This window comes from Hydractinia symbiolongicarpus, chromosome 10 (genome assembly GCF_029227915.1).
Source record: "Hydractinia symbiolongicarpus strain clone_291-10 chromosome 10, HSymV2.1, whole genome shotgun sequence".
NCBI lineage: Eukaryota > Metazoa > Cnidaria > Hydrozoa > Anthoathecata > Hydractiniidae > Hydractinia > Hydractinia symbiolongicarpus.
Genome location: NC_079884.1, coordinates 613124 through 630069, shown reverse-complemented (window position 1 = coordinate 630069; position 16946 = coordinate 613124). Strand labels below are relative to the sequence as shown.

The following is a 16946-nucleotide window of genomic DNA, read 5'->3' as shown; positions in this document are numbered from 1 at the left end:
AATGTTGATTATAAATATTGTTTCGCTGTAAAAGTCATTTTTTTCATTTTAAGGTGACATTCTCTTCTCACTTTTCGAGGCTTCTGTCTGTACAGCGGGTCAAATTATTAAGCTTAGTTATAAAGATCAGGTAAAATTATGCTTACTTTTTAGATTTCTTTCAGCCTTGGTACGCTTAAAATGTTATACAGTAGTTTTTAACCCTTGGACGTCAATTCTTAATATACTCACTCTTTATAATACTAAAAACAGAAATATTTCTTATCCTTCTTATCCTTTTTGTTAGTCATTTAACAGGACTTTAATATTAATATTGTAGATAAAACCTACAGCTAATGAAATAAGAAATATACTCGTTTTATAAAAAGGAATTTTTTTCGCATCCGCTGTATACACAGTCAAATTATTCCCTTCGGACCAAAATTCCTAAATAAAACTAAGATGAATCAAAATAAAATAAAAAGGAGTGTTGTGCCTACATTTTAGTCGGTAAGAACTCTGTAGTGAAATAAACATGACTGGCAATGCTGTATTTTTACCATGCCACATTATCACACATGAATTTCTAAAAATCGAAAAATCAAAACATGATTTTCTCTGTTCTTCTCTCTAAAGCAATTATGAAGGATCTGCTGTTGCCATATTGCAATTTTACGTTATAAATGTGGAGTGAATGACGAGATAAGTCTTAAAAACTGCATCATAGATTGCGTTATTATTAATTACGATGTTGTGGAAGGGATCGTAAAAACACTAAAATTGTGTCTTTAACGCACAGAAGTATTAAGACTATACTATCCTTCCACTCTGTATTGAATGAACACATGACATACAATTACGTTTCCTTTTAGAAGGAAACAGTGCCATGTAGTGATAGTGATATCGTGACTGGGTGCAGAGAACTTGCAGTTAATTACTGTTTTCTACGATAACTTTGTATTTTGTGGTTAGCTCGTTAAGGACTTAACAGTGAACAATGACTCGATATAATGCTGATTTTTTCTGATTATTTTTCAGTATTGCCAGTGCCAATATTGTTTCAAATTTTGAACTGCTTACCTATTGTAACAATAAATCGGACAACTTAAGAAAGAAGAAACACAAAATTAATACTTCCTCGTAAACAAAGATTTCAAAATTTAATTTCTTATTGAGTTCCTAGCATTTTTTTCGAGGCTATAGAACTGTGTTAAGTTCTGGTTTATAGAATTATCATCTATTTAGTAATAGCTGCATTCTGTTCAAAATGACTACACCGAAACGTAGAGTAAATATTTTGTTGACGGGCGAATCCATGGATATTTCCACTGGCTAACGACCAGAGATATCACATTGGTGGGCCAAAACAGGAAAGAAGATATGGCAATGATGATAGAGACTGAAACCATTTTTGGCATACTTTCTCTTCTGCGGTATAAAAACTTTTTCATAGCCATGTAGGAGTGTTTTAATAATTTGCTTTTCTGATGATACATTGAGAGAATGATGATTTATTTTCTAAAGAGACATTAGGAGGATGATGGTGATGATCGATAATAATTGATGATGATAGCAAACTATCTATGTTTTAGCGATTGACACTCACTTCCTTGTTGATTATACTGTTTTCGTGAATACATTGACAAATGCTATTAAAAAGAAATATTAATATTTGGTTTCATGCCAGTTAGTCATAATAATAGACTCAAAAAGAGCAAAGTTTTTATTAGTCCTGTAAACACGCAATAACACCTGCACAAAGTTGATAAGAAACTATGTAATTTCTTATCAAATAATTTCTTATAATAAATTCATACTATCGCTTTTCATTCTACTTTTAATGTAATCGAGTTAGAATTATTGCGAAATACTAATCCTCAGCGTTGCTAACGTTTGCATAATTATACTTGCTTTCGTTGTAATAAGACCTGTTATAATAAGGCCCGAAGAAAAACTATTGTTTCCCATTTTGGTGAACATAATTCACTTTTTAAATATTCTGTAAATGACAGGATATCAGAATTTAAAAATATTCGCTGCTGATCATTCTAAAAAATATTTCACTATAGTTATCTCATTATTTCTTGCCAGGATAAAAATTACAAACAGCAGAAACCAATCACATCTAAAGATTATCCTTACAAACATTCTAAAAGCTTATAAATTTATTTTACTGGATTTACAGTAAAAAAAAGTCAAATCTTCATTTTAGTGTTTTACTCTACGATATATCTTTATAAATATCATTGTGAGTAGATACGCAATTTACACCTGAATTTCTAATTAACCTTTTTTTCTTGAAAAGCTCTGAACTACACACACCGTGGAAGTGTCAATTTTTATAGACTTATGTTTTTTTTCTATAAGACTTATAAATAACACGTTAGTCTGTTTTGTATACTATAATACTTAATCTTTAAATTGTTTTTAAAATTTATGTCTACAAATTAAAATTTCCTTCCCCTTTATAATAAGAAAAATGACAGATACAGATACAGATAACGAAAATTTCATCTTTGATGTTGATTGAATGCATATTATTATCTATAAAATATTACAAATTAAAAAACACACGAAAGAAGTGATGATTAATCTGTTATCTATACAAATAATGGGATATTTCATTGAGAAAGCATTAGTACGCATCATTACACTATTTTCTGTGCTACGTTACACAATCAGAATCACAGCTCGTATATTGATGAGCTTACAAGTTAATTGTTCGACTGTGTGGACCATGTACAATGTTTAGTTTTAAGGTAACTTTCATTTTCGGACATTCCTATTTAGCCTGCTGCTATCTTTGATCCCTGAAAATGCCTGAAATACACTTAAACCCTTCAGATCCAGTTAGAAACAAGATTTTTGCTACCTTTAATTTTTTTATTATTGAAATACAGTTTTTTGGAGTCTATGACATTAGCCGGGCTGAAATCAACTCACTATCAAGTACAATTAAGTTTTGGTAAGTCTAACAAATGATTTAGGCTTTTTAAAAATTTGAAATTAGCTCACTATCATAAGGAGTTTTTTCAACAAGGAAAACAAATAAAAAACATAAAAAGGGTGTACCTTTCAATCAAAATTTTGTTCTACTGAAAATTAAGTCTTACGAATAATTTAGGCTAGTTTACAATTTAAACGTTAACCTACTTTAGAAGAATAACATTTTGCGAAATTAGTTTTCGCAAAATGTTAATCTTTGGGAAATTTTGTGCATTATTTATTTTTCAGACTTTTTGAGCAACAAGAAAAATAATAGGTTTTTGGCAATCTTAAACTGTCCAGAAAATTTGGATTTTTTTGCTTTCTAAACAATAACAAATAACATTTTTAAATCGCTTAAATTAATTGTGGACCAAAATGAGCTGGTACCAGCAAAGTTTGGTCTAATGACATATATTTCATGACTTTTGCTTGAGAAGAATTATTGGGGTTCCAAGCAGTTACACAGTACATATGTTACTTGGAATGTTATATTCATATTGCTTACTACTGTGAATAATTTTACAGAGTGCCAAATTTACAAAAATTTTTTAAAAAAATTAACTGTTGGTCAATATTGTTTAATATGAGTTAATATGAGTTTTTATGGGTGTAATTAGAAAATATTTGCGCTTTTAAACGTAAAGAGGTGCTGTTAACCAAAAAAAAATATTTAAACAATTTTAAACATGACAGGACACACTTAAACTTATTTTGTAGATACAGAAATTCAAAAAAATATGAGGTGTTGTTTGAAAATCCTTTCAAAATGATTTTAACAGTCCAATTACGAAAAAAAAATTTGACGTTTAAGGACATTCGGCTTATTGTTGTAAATTTATTAACGAAAGCATGTCGGGTAGGTTATTTTTTCCATATAAATAAAGGAACAGATGTACTAGATGTTAGTACATCGAGATGAGAGTTGAACTAGTTTTAAAATAGGCAATTTTCAAGTACGTGCCATAAAGAGACCAAAAGCGGACAAATATCCTTGCTAATCTGTTGTCAATGATGTCAATAGTATCAACACGATAGATTCTAAGATTTTAGGTTAAATGACATATTGGAAAACATGAAAGAAATCACCTCGATAATTAAAGATGGGACGTGATTTTCTGTGCAATTAACATGTTCATTAACAAATTCAGCACTTTTTTTATCCTTCCTTAATTGCATATTTTGTAGAAAGAGTCTCTAATAACGTTAACATGCTCTTAAATGGACATTCAAACAGTTCAATATATAGCAGCATAGTATACCACAATCTCTGATCTTTTTAGTTTGTAAATTTGTTCAGTCCAATATAGTAATACAGGTCTTTCAACACCAATACCGTCGATCAATTAAGCTAGATTAACGCTTAATTCATTCAATGGCTGTTAACACAATGACCAATTGTATTATCGTTTTGGCAACGTCTTACTTTTTTGCAAGAATGGTTTAATAATTATACCTTCTCTATTTTGCATTGGCGTTATGCCATGAAACTTAGTTAGAGTTGTTCTTTCCATAAATAAAATATAAGATTTCTACTGCTGGATATTCTGGTCACTCTGGTTGTTACAATACCCGAATGTTCATACAGGATAGCTAATTTAGTATTAAAAACACTATTAGCAGTGCCCTTCCTGTGTTCTGAATGTACACATGATATACACCAGCGTTACCTACACATTTTCCCACACATAACATAATCCGCAGTTCGTAACTGTGGCAAAGGATTTGCTAGCCTTATCTGCACCAAACCGCGGACGACGTAATTACGAAGAAAAAGCTATTCCGCCAAAGCCTGTTTAACAAACCGTGTATGAACCCTTGGCCCAATGTTGCTAGTTTAAAAAAATAGCAGAGAAACATTCCCTTTCTATGTATGCAAATTTAATCATAATACTGAGGTTATTTCTGTGTATTAATACTTAGAGCTGAAAATGCAATTAGTTTAACTCTTAATTATCTCTTATTGGAAGTTTAAATCTTTTGACTGTTCGAATAGATAATCGTATAAATGTAGAAATAAGATTTGGGAATTTATGTTAAATCTGAGAATGTAAATATATCACTTTTAAAAAGAATATTGGCAGACATCACTTGCGGAAGCACATACGGTCAACCGTTAACTTGATGCCATGTACGATTTTGAAATCGTGGCCACAAACTAGGCCAGATATGTATTTAAAACAAAGTGATTAGTCATTACTTAATTGGAAAGCGGCACCTTTTGAAACCCATTAGATTGATATTGTAGCTCTGCTTAGGAATTTTAACGCTCGTGTAAAACAAATCAAAAACTTCTGTCGTCAGCAGTAAATGTATATATCCCCAGTATTTTTGCGTGACAAGTGCAGTTTTAAGAAAAGACTTAAATCTTAAAGTTCTTAGCATTTCGTTTTACCTTGCTTGCTGGTAAAGAAGAAATGCTATATTCCAAGGTATTGGTGCATTTCCTTCACGTGCGGGAAGTCATTGGTATAAACTCCGTAGTGTCCTGCAAGAGACTATAAGGTTGCCTTGCGTAAAATAGGATTGATATCTAAGGCGGTTGTCTAATTCAGCGGTTTTTTACTTAATCTATTTTATAGAGCTAAAATGGGAGCTTTGAATATAGCAGGACCGTTTTCACAGGAGCCTCAATGAAAGAGCTATCTTGGAAAACAATTATAATCAGAATGATGACAATTTCCTTTTCTATTTTCGTAACGCTAATAAAAACGATAGAACTTAAGGGGCCTGAACAAGACAGTTATATGCTGAAAAGAATTATCCCAACTTCCTGAGATTGTGCAACTGTTCACTGATGTATTCCGCTTGAATTATTGCCTAATAGCACTAAACCAACTAAATTTCTTTTTAAATGGTTTTTAACCCTTTGCGTCAAAACGTAAGGGAAGAGTATTTAAGCATATAAATAAATATTACGTAGCATTTGAAAGCGCAATGCTAACCTTGATGGCCTCATTAACATACTATGCGCACAGTTGCGGTCTTTATCTCACATTAGTGGTGTCGTATTCATCAATCATTTTAAACAATTACTAAGAAGGTAGTTGATTTGTATTGATTGTGTATATATACGTCAGGTCATAAATCAACTAAAAGCAGTAATCTAAGATTTCGTAACTCAAGCTTCTTTGTATTCTACTTCATTATACATTACCCTTTTGCTTCTTTTTTCACCATTAAGCTTTTTTTGAAACCGTAAAGTGTTTTGAATTGACTAAACTGTTTTTAGAGGCCAAATTTTTGGAGCAAAGCTAGACGTTATTATATTCTTAGATTTAATTCAGTTATACGAATTAAGATCTTAAAGTAACCCTAGATTACTGTAATAAATGTTTTCTTGTAATAAGAAATATTCTTGAGTGGGAGGACATAAAATTTTAGTAGGTAATTAGGGAGAGCTTTAAACACCATCAATGCGTCTTAAACAATGGCATTTCAGTCACTTTCAGCATAATTTGGCTTGTTTGTTTTACAAAAACATTCTTTAAATATTTTACTTAGGTTCACTCTCGAAATGTCGTTATTACATCTCGGAAGGAAACACAAAATTTAGCATAAGGGATGATTACGAATCTCATTTTGGCTTATATCACGTTCATTGTAAAGATAATGAAGCCGCGAAAGGTAATTGAAGGCTTCTAAATAGAAGAGGTGAAAAGCGATTGTCTAACGATTATGGCTGGGAAATGGAATTACGATTTACTATTAATTTATCAATGACTGTTTAAAAAGACATTAGAGAGAAATCACACTCTGCCAGTGGTTGACTTTTTGATTCCTTTCAATCTCACCATTAATTAATCTTTGGGAAGCTAGTAGGCATGCGAATGATGTTAATAGTTTTTTAATAAGTCTCAATGACACTGGAGGCTGAGCCTGTCATTTTCATCCTAAAAATTTGTGATTTGCATTCTAAAGATGAATTGTGTACTAATAGATTTCAACCGCTTGTTATTTTTGTTCTGATTTAGTTAAATAAGAAAAAATAACTTTCCATACATCTACGGTTAAATTGGAAATGAAAAAGAAGGTAGAAACTAGCAGTAATGGAAACTCCCTACAATGGTGGTATTTACAAGTACTGCCAACGTTTCTATGACGGTGACTATTGCTGTCTCTGCCCATGTTTAACCTGCACTACCTTTATCATTACAAAGTTGATTCTTGAGAAGTATAGAAGTATTGATTTGATTTGATTTTAATAGGTCTGTCCAATGCTTGGTCTGGCCCTAACGTTTTACGGTTCAAAATATGTGGAAGTTTACAAAGTGTGAAGTTTTTTCATTGGAGACTTGCTTTTCTGAATGATTATTTAAATGAAACTTATAGACAAACCTTAATTAGGACATTTCTAAAAGTCATTGATCCTAAAAAGAATTCATTGGAGCAATCAATTTGAATTTTTTTTCATTTCTTACAAAAATTTTGCATTTAAAAAATAATATATTTATGGTTACTTAGTTAATCTTAGATTAGCTACATATTTTACGTGAGGAAATTAGGATTTTTTGGAAAAAATTAATAATACAAAGGTATTTTTGTCGTCCGTTTTTAAAAACTTTAAAATTTGCTAATGGCATTTCCTAGCACGCCTGCACAAAAAAATAATCCACGTTGGGGGCCACAAAGGTCGTTAAATTTGAGGGAAAATTTTGCCGTCTTGATGTGAAACAGCAATTGGCGTGTTCCAAGAGAAATGATCTAATCAAATAACCTAAAGCCTCGCTGTAACATTGACAGTTTCAAAACGCCGACTCTAATACAGAAACAACCAATTTAATTACTTGTGGCGTCGACATTTAAAATTAGCCGTCTTGTTTTATTATATTTCGAACATGATTGAGTTATAAAGAAGAGTTTACATACGCTAGGTGAAAATTACCAGCTAATAGCCCGTTAAGTATAATTTGATTTATTTTCACAATATTGAAAAACCGACGCACAATTTAGAATGTATTTTATAAACTTCCCTGATTAAGAGTTAAACTGATTGTAAAAAGTGCTGCCACAGAATTTAATGTCACAAAGGTCCATGCGAAAAAAGACATTTTTTGAGTCATTAAAGTGAAACTAATATTATTATATCTTGCATTCTTTTTGTTTTAGATTGAGACGGGTTGATACAGCTGACAATTTAAGTTATTTTTATGGAGAAAGGAAACTTCAAAACGTCTTCTCTTTTTATTGAATTTGAATTTCACTGCGTTTTAGCTTGTAGTTCATGGTAGTGTTGTAATAAAAATCTTAAGTTTTAAAATTGTCTGGTATCTAAGCATTAAATAAAATTGGGCCGAATATTTGCTAAGAACACTTTATTTAGGGATACAAATCATTCTAAAAGTTGCGTTGCTTCTCCTACCAAACACACCGTCATTCTCAACAAAAAACTTGTTCTTGCTCATGATGCAACAAATTTGTTCTGACATAACTATAAATTGAGCCGAATATTGGCTCTTAGTAGTCAACTCTTTAACACAGTTGTTAAAAACCATGATCAAGCAAGGACACGATTATAAGACGTACAGAAATTAGATTTAAGACCAAACTCAAACTAGCAGATACTATGGCAAATTGCAATGTCACAGAGAATTTACACGTAATGTTATTATAGTGCGAATAATGAGTATTTGTTAGCAAACATACAAAAAATAGGTATCACTAAATCTTAGTCAAAATGTATATTGGTAATTAAAAAAATCTTGACTTGCCTTGTATAATTTATATAATAAGGAAAATGATGATGTTTGAGTTACTTCATTTAAGGCTGTAATTTTTCAATAAGGCATTGTAGTTTAAAGGCGCCAATTTTTTCATACTCATTTCCAACCTTTTTACTTATTATTTACCAAAACTAATTATGTAATTAAAAAGGAGACAGAAATTAGCAAAAAATAGAGTGGACATTTGTTTCTGTCGAACTGCGTCATCGCAAATTTATTTGACAGCTCTTTCTAATTCCATCAAGGCTGAATTTGATTAATGTTCGTTTGTTCTTAAAGAATGGCCTTTTATATGTATTTAAACAAACTGCGAAAAATTTTGCATTATGATGAAATGTAATTTTTTCCGTTTCTTTGCTCATAGCAATACGCTTGGCATCTCGTTATCCTAATTTTTAATCGAAAGAAGGAAAATAATGCGCTGGTAAAAGTTATATAAAGTGCACAGAAAGATGTACACTGTCGTTGTTAAAATGAAAATAAATGAAAAATGTGAGCTGTAAATACTCGATTTGGCGTAGCAATGTTAACTTAAATTTTATTTTGACGAAATTTGTAAAGACTATAGTTCACTAATAATCATATGTCAAATTTTCCAAATATTAAATTAAGTAAATTGGTCTCAATATTTCAAGATACTAGCCGTGCGGTAAATTTGCGGTTTACGCATTTCCTCCTAAACAGCCACTTTTTAAGATGATTTTTTATCCTACGAATATACACTTCAAAGAGATTTTACAGTCTGATTATTTGATTCAATCCAGCGGGTCATAACAATTACAATACTGACGTCAGACAAATTTCAGTCAAAAGATGTCATTACTATACAGAATACAAAAGAATTAGATACACAGTCCACAACTACTTCTATTCTGTAATCCTCCACAAAATTGATATAAAGATAATTAACTTCTCTCCTCCCATATACAGCTTAATTTTTCACAACAATAATCTGATGAATAAGTCTGGGAAAAAATCGTGCTCAAAGAGATCAATAAAAAGGAAACTAAAACTCGGTGACGTCAAAAAGTGAAAGAAATTATAATTATCTCCAAATGACTTTCGCATTATTATATTTACATAATCATACTAATTCTATCTAATAAAAAAGGGAACAATTTTCGCAAATTTTAATCTTACCGCTTCTTATTTTATTTTGCTTATTTAGCTTGTGAAAATTGTTTTTTGTCTGCCGCGATTATTTTTGTTGTCTGTTGTTGTTGTCTTGGGATATTATACTTTGATTAATTCAGTTGAATTGATTTAAAAAATAAAATGGGAACAAGCACGAAAACATAGTGGTTGAACTTTTTATATGTTTCGTTATTTATTTTATTTTTATTTTAAAATTTTTATTATCAAAAGATATTATTTAATAATATATAACAGTGATATTTTTTCTATTTTTAAAAACATCCAGACTACCTTTCTTATATAAAAAAGATGTGTTACGGATTAGCGTTAAAAGTAAAATTTCAAAAGTTTTAATCAAAAGAAGACAAAAAAATAGAGAAAAGGTCTGCCCCAAGGTAGTCTGTTGTAATTATTTTGATTCTGAACGACAGACAACTACTTCTGTTTGTTTGATTTTTAACAAGGGCGACGTGACCGTACTGAGAGTTCTTAGAAACAACAAATTAGAAAGGTGTTAGATTCAATGAAAAATTGAAAATACACTAAAGTTTCAAGATTTTGTTGCTTTTTATTAAATGACACAAAATATACAAAATGACGTGGCGAACATAAAGCTTTCCATCATGCAACATAAAAGTTCTTTGTTTTCCTTTTTACGATTAATTCTTGGAATTATTGAAATAAGCAACATTTTAGCAACAAAGCATCCTGAGTTATTTCTAAAGTTATTTTTACTGAAGTGTTGCCTGAATTCTCTTTTCAACAAAAAAATTCCACTGCAAATTACAGCTACAGATCTAGCTTCTCTGACATACTTTAAATTCTGTTTATTTTTAATGCTATCCAGTATTTTATCTTGTCTAAAACTGAAAATGTGAGAGACAAAATATTTCGAAGAGGAAAACTACAATGCGCATCGTGGGCGAAACAAGTGAGATAAATCAATCAGCCATATCCGCGAAAAACAATAATGTTTCTCTTTGAGGACGAAATTGTTTTATCTAAATCAAAGGGCAACAATGAAAAGGGGAGGTGCACGTGATATTTAAGTAGCCAATTAGAACGATCTCAATGTTCCTCTCTCCTACGCTTTTAGACAATGCACGAAAAATAAAAATGAGGTATAATTCATTAGTCACAATTGACTAACTTTTTGACCTTATTTTTATAATTCATCTCACTTCCGTGTTATTGAATAAAAAATTGCATAACACGTCCACGAAATCTGCTGACTGTGTATCGGATTTGCTATTATTTTAAACCACTATGACTTTGCTATCTTTAAATCCCCGGCAGCGTTGGTCGCTTAGATATTTTTCACAAACGTTTAAATCTTTTGTTTAGTATATTGCGAGATTACGTAACTCCAAACTTGTACAAACCACTTCAGCAACTTTCTACCTGCGTCAAAAACCACTTTCCGGTTTCCAATCGTCACCAATCTAACTGATACTTCTATCATTGTTTGTTTTTCCTTTTTTCTTGTCTAATTTTACCAACATTAACTTCATTTCAAAGCTAGTATATTTTTTTACCCTATTTGTTTGATGCAATCGTAACACGCTCGTTCTAATAACGAATTTATTTTTCAAACGCATGATTCAAAATGTACAAACGAGGAATATATTTGCGATTAATTAAATGATAAACTTCATCAAAATAATTTGTAAGACCGATGACGAATATCGCTGTCATTGTTTGTCACGCATACCACCCTTAATTGTCTCAAAGAATCCCAATGAAAAAGAGTGCATGGTAATGTCTATTGCGGCACTAAAAAACTGAAAATTAACGGACATGTTAATCAAGTAGGTTTCTGTTTCTGCACATCAGAACAAGATTGGATCCCACTGTGGTTTGACCTGAAAATAATTTACTCAGTTAAATAATATTAAAATGCTTATAATACTGCCATCGTTTTTCGCCCTCTTCCGCCTTCCTCCTCCCTCATCCACCAAATGTGAGGTTACTCACCTTTATCGGCCAATAGATGAACTCATGACTGTTAGTCAACAGTTAAAAATAAATATTGGTACTTTTGTGAAAGAAGTAACCTTGCAAGTATTAAGAAAATGAATATTTGTTTTGCATGAAGCTTAAAAAAGAAAAAAATATCCTGATTTTGGTAATTCCAACAGATCAAAGAATCTTAGAAAGTTAAATTTGTTTCATTTCTATAGGTTCAAGATCGTTGAATGACATTGGCTTCCGCCGATATACATTCATTTGTGCGCAATAGAAAGAAATCCTCCGGAAGGTACATCATGCTTAAAGACACTGACGATTTCAACAAGAGATGACCTTACGCCATCAAGACTATAATTGCGATTGTGCTTGATTAACAATAGAAAAGTTAAATGCCAATTAAATCAGCTCAAGTTTGCTGATTGTCACTCCTTTTTCCCAATATAAATGATTTAGGAGAAATGGTTTCCTGTTAACGAGATTTTATTAAGAACGTCACTTATATTGCGTTTTCACCACAAATTGAGAAATGCTTTCAGCTTTGCGGAAAAGAAGGAGAAAATCTTGTACAACAAATCTTTTTATGATGTTCGTATATATTTTGGACATTAACCTCTCCATTGAAATGATTTTTAAGGGGAAATTATAAAAACGTGAAGTATCAAAAGGAGAACAATTAACTCTTAAAAACATGTTCCGAAATACAACATTGACTCTGAATTTTTACGCCAACCGTCACTCTATTCATAGAATCGTCAACAAAGCATCATTTGTAATCTTAGAACAATAGAAACTTTTAACCACGTTGCGAACAGGAAAGCAAACGGTCAATGCATTTACACAAAGCATGGTAGCTAATTAGACAACAATAGCCTTTGCTAGTCAAATGCCAAATATATTTCTTTGTCACAGTGTATTCTAATCTGCGTGGCTTAAAATGTGTGGGTGAGTTTAACTATGGAAATTTGCAGAGAAACAGGTCTTTTAATTTTCATGGTTATATTGAACTTATACCGAAACTGCCAGTGATGATGCTCCATGAAAGTTCACGTATGCCTTAGTTAAAATTGCAGACTTTTTAAGGGGAAAAGAAAGAATTGAAGTTGCGACATGTGGAGGTTATAAATTATTTCTTTTAAACTCGATTTTAATTTCTTTTGCTCTAAATCATCCTTTCACATACTTCCGACTGTTAGGTAAATCAAAAAACGATTAAAAGAAATATTAAGCAAAATGTCAAAAGATTAGTACTCTGAAAGAGAATGAACGGAAACATATATTCACTCCTTTCTTCTTTGTTCTGTAGCTCAGAAAAACCGAGTATGAAGCAAGTTTCCGCACCATACCATAACGACATCTGGAAAAGATCTATTAGTCCTAATATCCGCATGGTATTGCCTATTGAATTTTAAATTTCCTAAACCTAAACTGTTTTTTAAAATGATTTACTGAATAAGGGTAAAAAGATATGACAAGCCAAATTTCCTTTTGTAATTATAAAATAAAATATTCAAGGGGGGAAATTTTGGAACTGAAATTGTGCATATTTTTCTAGAAATGACTCATACAAGCGCGGCTTCGTTTAAATATGGCATTAAATGGTAATTACCATGGAGTATCGTTCAGATTTCAGCTAAGTAGAACACAAATTTATTAGCCGACCACTATTACTTCTAATGAGTTATTACAGAATATATAGAAGAATAGATTTTACATAAGAGTGGGAACAATGTTTTGGACATGAGCTAAACTTTCCCATACCACAACAACGACTTAAATTAGATGCTTCATCAAGTTTTGAAATTGAGTTGGCAAATAAATTGCATGAAATGTGCACAAGCGATGTTTTCTTTCCGTTCTTTATTTTGTACTTCCTGTTTGTTTATAGCAACAAACTAACGAAAACAATTTAAATCAAAATAAGACGCAAAGCATGCAGGATATTTTGGTATTAAAATTTCAAAGAAAACATTTTGATGTTGGCTCCATAGTTTAAGTGTAATTAAACAATATCCTTCAACTCTCATTTATGGTATAAACCAATCAATAATGGTTATGTCTGGTGTGAAAATATGATTTTTTTTATTTCTATTTTCTACATTAGCCAAATAAGACATCATACAGCAATCAAAAAGAATCACATTGAGCAGAATTGCATATCATAATGAAGTTTTATGTATGTATTACAATGTTTTTTCTCAGCATTTTTAAAGCATGGAAAACTGCATCTTTTTTTTATTTAAATACAATTTGAGTCATCCACAATGTTCTGACAAAAAAAGAAACAAAAGAATCTTTTTCAGCATGAGTGATTCTCGATTGTTCTGGATATGTTGTTAAAGCAACGCGTAGGAAGACATTAACATGACAATAAACCTATAATACGATGTAATGCGCATATTTAACGATTTTAACTCTTTTTCTCTTATTTTATGAACTTTCACAACCTTTCAAAAACCGCAAGAAAAAGAAATTTATGCCATTTATCATTGTTTAACGAACGTAATTGCGAATCTAGATGACTTAATTAGAATAATTTAGGTGTTATCAAATCTACTCGTTAAAACAATATACGGGAAATTAAGAATGCTTTTAATGAGCGATAAATTAAAACGGCTGTCAATCAAGGGAACTATATAAAAGCCTGAATTTGTTGGTTTTTCAAATCAGTTCACGTGTAGCTAGAAGTAGGACACAAGTGGAAATATTATCATACATTGTTTGATCCCGACAGTTCGAATCATGCCTAAAGTGTTTTTAATAAAGCGATATCGCTTTTGTAGTTATGCAAGTTGTGATATTGAGGAAACCATGGATACTTCACACAGAATGTCCCAAGAGAGATGGTATCAAAGAAAACAAAGGCGAACGTCATACGGTAAGCAAGCCTTGGGAATATCAAATTTACAATACAACTATTATCTCTATTCTTCGCCTTCTCATCTATCTATTAAAATTTGAAAGAAAGAGATTAGAAAATATAATAAGTATTTATCGTTGCAAACTACAAGCAAGTCCCAAACTTAAAAAAGCAATTTGTAGCGGATTCATTTGAATAACAAAATTCTTAACGGATGACTTGGAAGATTTAAAAAGTGCAATAAGAACAAAATAGTTGAAGTGAAAATGTTTTTTGGAGAGTTGTTAAATTTTAGCGCGGAGTTTAATATTCAAAATTTATTTAACTTGAATATGCCGTTTGGTAAGACAATTGCTTTCGGTTTAATTACATAATATGTTATATCACATTTTTTATTCTGCACGCTTTTTTGTGTTGTTTCTCGGCGTCGTGTCGAAACGAAACAGATTTGCTAATCTTTGAAAAACTGTTATATAAGTAATCGCTCCAATCAAATTGAACAAATACAGTTAATGACAAGCTTCCTTAACGAATAAATGTTCCATTTGGCAAATTCTTAACAAAACAGTAAAGATATCTTCCATATAATCAGTTCTTTTGTTCTTGTGACCATTGTTGCTAAAATGTCGAATCATTGGGTGATTATTAAATTGACATTTTGACATCACAGCCCATCATTTTAGACGCCTAGCCTAAAAATTGCTAATGAGACGAAAATTATTCTATAATTGATTCAAGTTATACATATTATAATGTTTATTTCCTTTGTTTTGTTATTCTGTGCCATATTTCATGTTTTTCTTTGTTTGATAGAAATCATCTTGGTTACCATAGACCAATTTGAGCATACCTTTGAAATGAGTAATTTATTAATATGTTTATATCAACATTATCTTATTTGTTTTCCTGTTTTGATTTATAGACTCAAGCTCAGACTTGGATTCTCTGCACTCACCTTGTTCCTCAATCACCATGGAGAGTGATAATGAAATCATACCTTCACCAACCTATCTCTCTGCTCCTCCACAGTTGATACCTGACCCTGAATTAAATCATACAAAACGAGATTACGATGTAGTGGTTCCATTACCATTTATCAAAGCCAACAGTGCTGAATCCAGATTTAACTGTAACGTTTGTGGGAAATTTTTCAAACGCATGTCCAGTCTGTCAACACACCGACTTATTCACACGAATATAAAACCGTTTCAATGTACGAAATGCGATAAAAGCTTCCTTCGTAAATCAGATCTAAAGAAACACGATATGATGCATAGTGGACATAAACCTCACCAATGTGAAGTTTGCGGAAAACTGTTTAGCCAATCATCGAACATGCTCACCCATTTGCGGCGACATTCTGGCGTAAAACCTTTTGCGTGCAAGATTTGCGGTCGTGCTTTTTACCGTAAAGTTGACGTAAGGAGACACACGTTGCGACACAAGGAACATCAAATCAGTTCGTAAAATAATCAACTCAACTTCAGATTCCTGCTAATGACTTTTACGAAGAAATTTATATAGAGATAAATGTAAATATAGATGATATTTAAAACTTAAAACCGAATGTGTATATTTATGTAACACAGAATGACTTAATAATATAGGAATGCTAATGAAATCATTATTCTTCTAATTATTACAATTAACGACAGAAACAGATACTGTAAAGTGAATTAATTTGAGAAGTATACAAATGAGTATAATATAAACTCGCGTGGGTAAATAGCATGATTCTGTTTTATGATCGTCCAAAACAAAGCAGTAAAGTATTTGTCGTGACTTTTGTTTGCTACCCTTTTTACTTTTTGCATATTGTTGTGTTTTGATTGTAGCTTCCCATTTTTATTTTTACCATTTTAAGCTAGCCAAGCAACTTTTTTTTGGCAAGAAATGTAAATATATAGATAGTATGTAGATGTAACTTTTTTATTTATTAAGAAAATTTTTAGTGATGAGTAAAAAAAATCCAACATGCTTAAAAAAGGTTTTGTTTTATTTTTTATGCAGGAAGAGAGAAAGGAAGAACAACAACTTTAAGTAAAATTGTTTCTTAATCTTACGAGAAATAACATGGGTTAGTTCAAAGACAAAAACAAGTATTTGCGTGCTGTGAAACGTGAAAGGAAATATACTGAATTATTCTTAATTAAGAAGCTGGCAAGTTTAAACACAAGCATCTGTTTGCATTAGGGAAGATGAGTTTTTCTCAGAGCTTAACAACGACAAACAAAATATTCAAGGTCGGCTCAGTAAGGAAGCAGCTACCTTACTGGTCACTTCAAGCATATTAATGATGG

The 16946-nt window shown here is 31.3% G+C and overlaps 1 protein-coding gene across 3 annotated transcripts in view; it reads left to right on the top strand.

Moving 5' to 3' along the window:
- LOC130612143 (zinc finger protein Gfi-1b-like) overlaps positions 1-16632 on the top strand; it is an 81613-nt gene extending 64981 nt beyond the window's left edge. The window contains exons 2-3 of one of the 3 annotated variants that reach the window (XM_057433440.1): positions 14570-14664; positions 15569-16632. In XM_057433440.1, coding sequence (XP_057289423.1) covers positions 14598-14664; positions 15569-16113 — 612 coding nt within the window. In that variant the 5' untranslated portion in view covers positions 14570-14597 and the 3' untranslated portion in view covers positions 16114-16632. Of the gene's footprint in view, positions 1-14423; positions 14665-14783; positions 14989-15568 lie in introns of those variants that run through there. The other 2 variants (XM_057433438.1, XM_057433439.1) reach the window with 2 other exon arrangements.
- Positions 16633-16946: the final 314 nt, after the last annotated feature.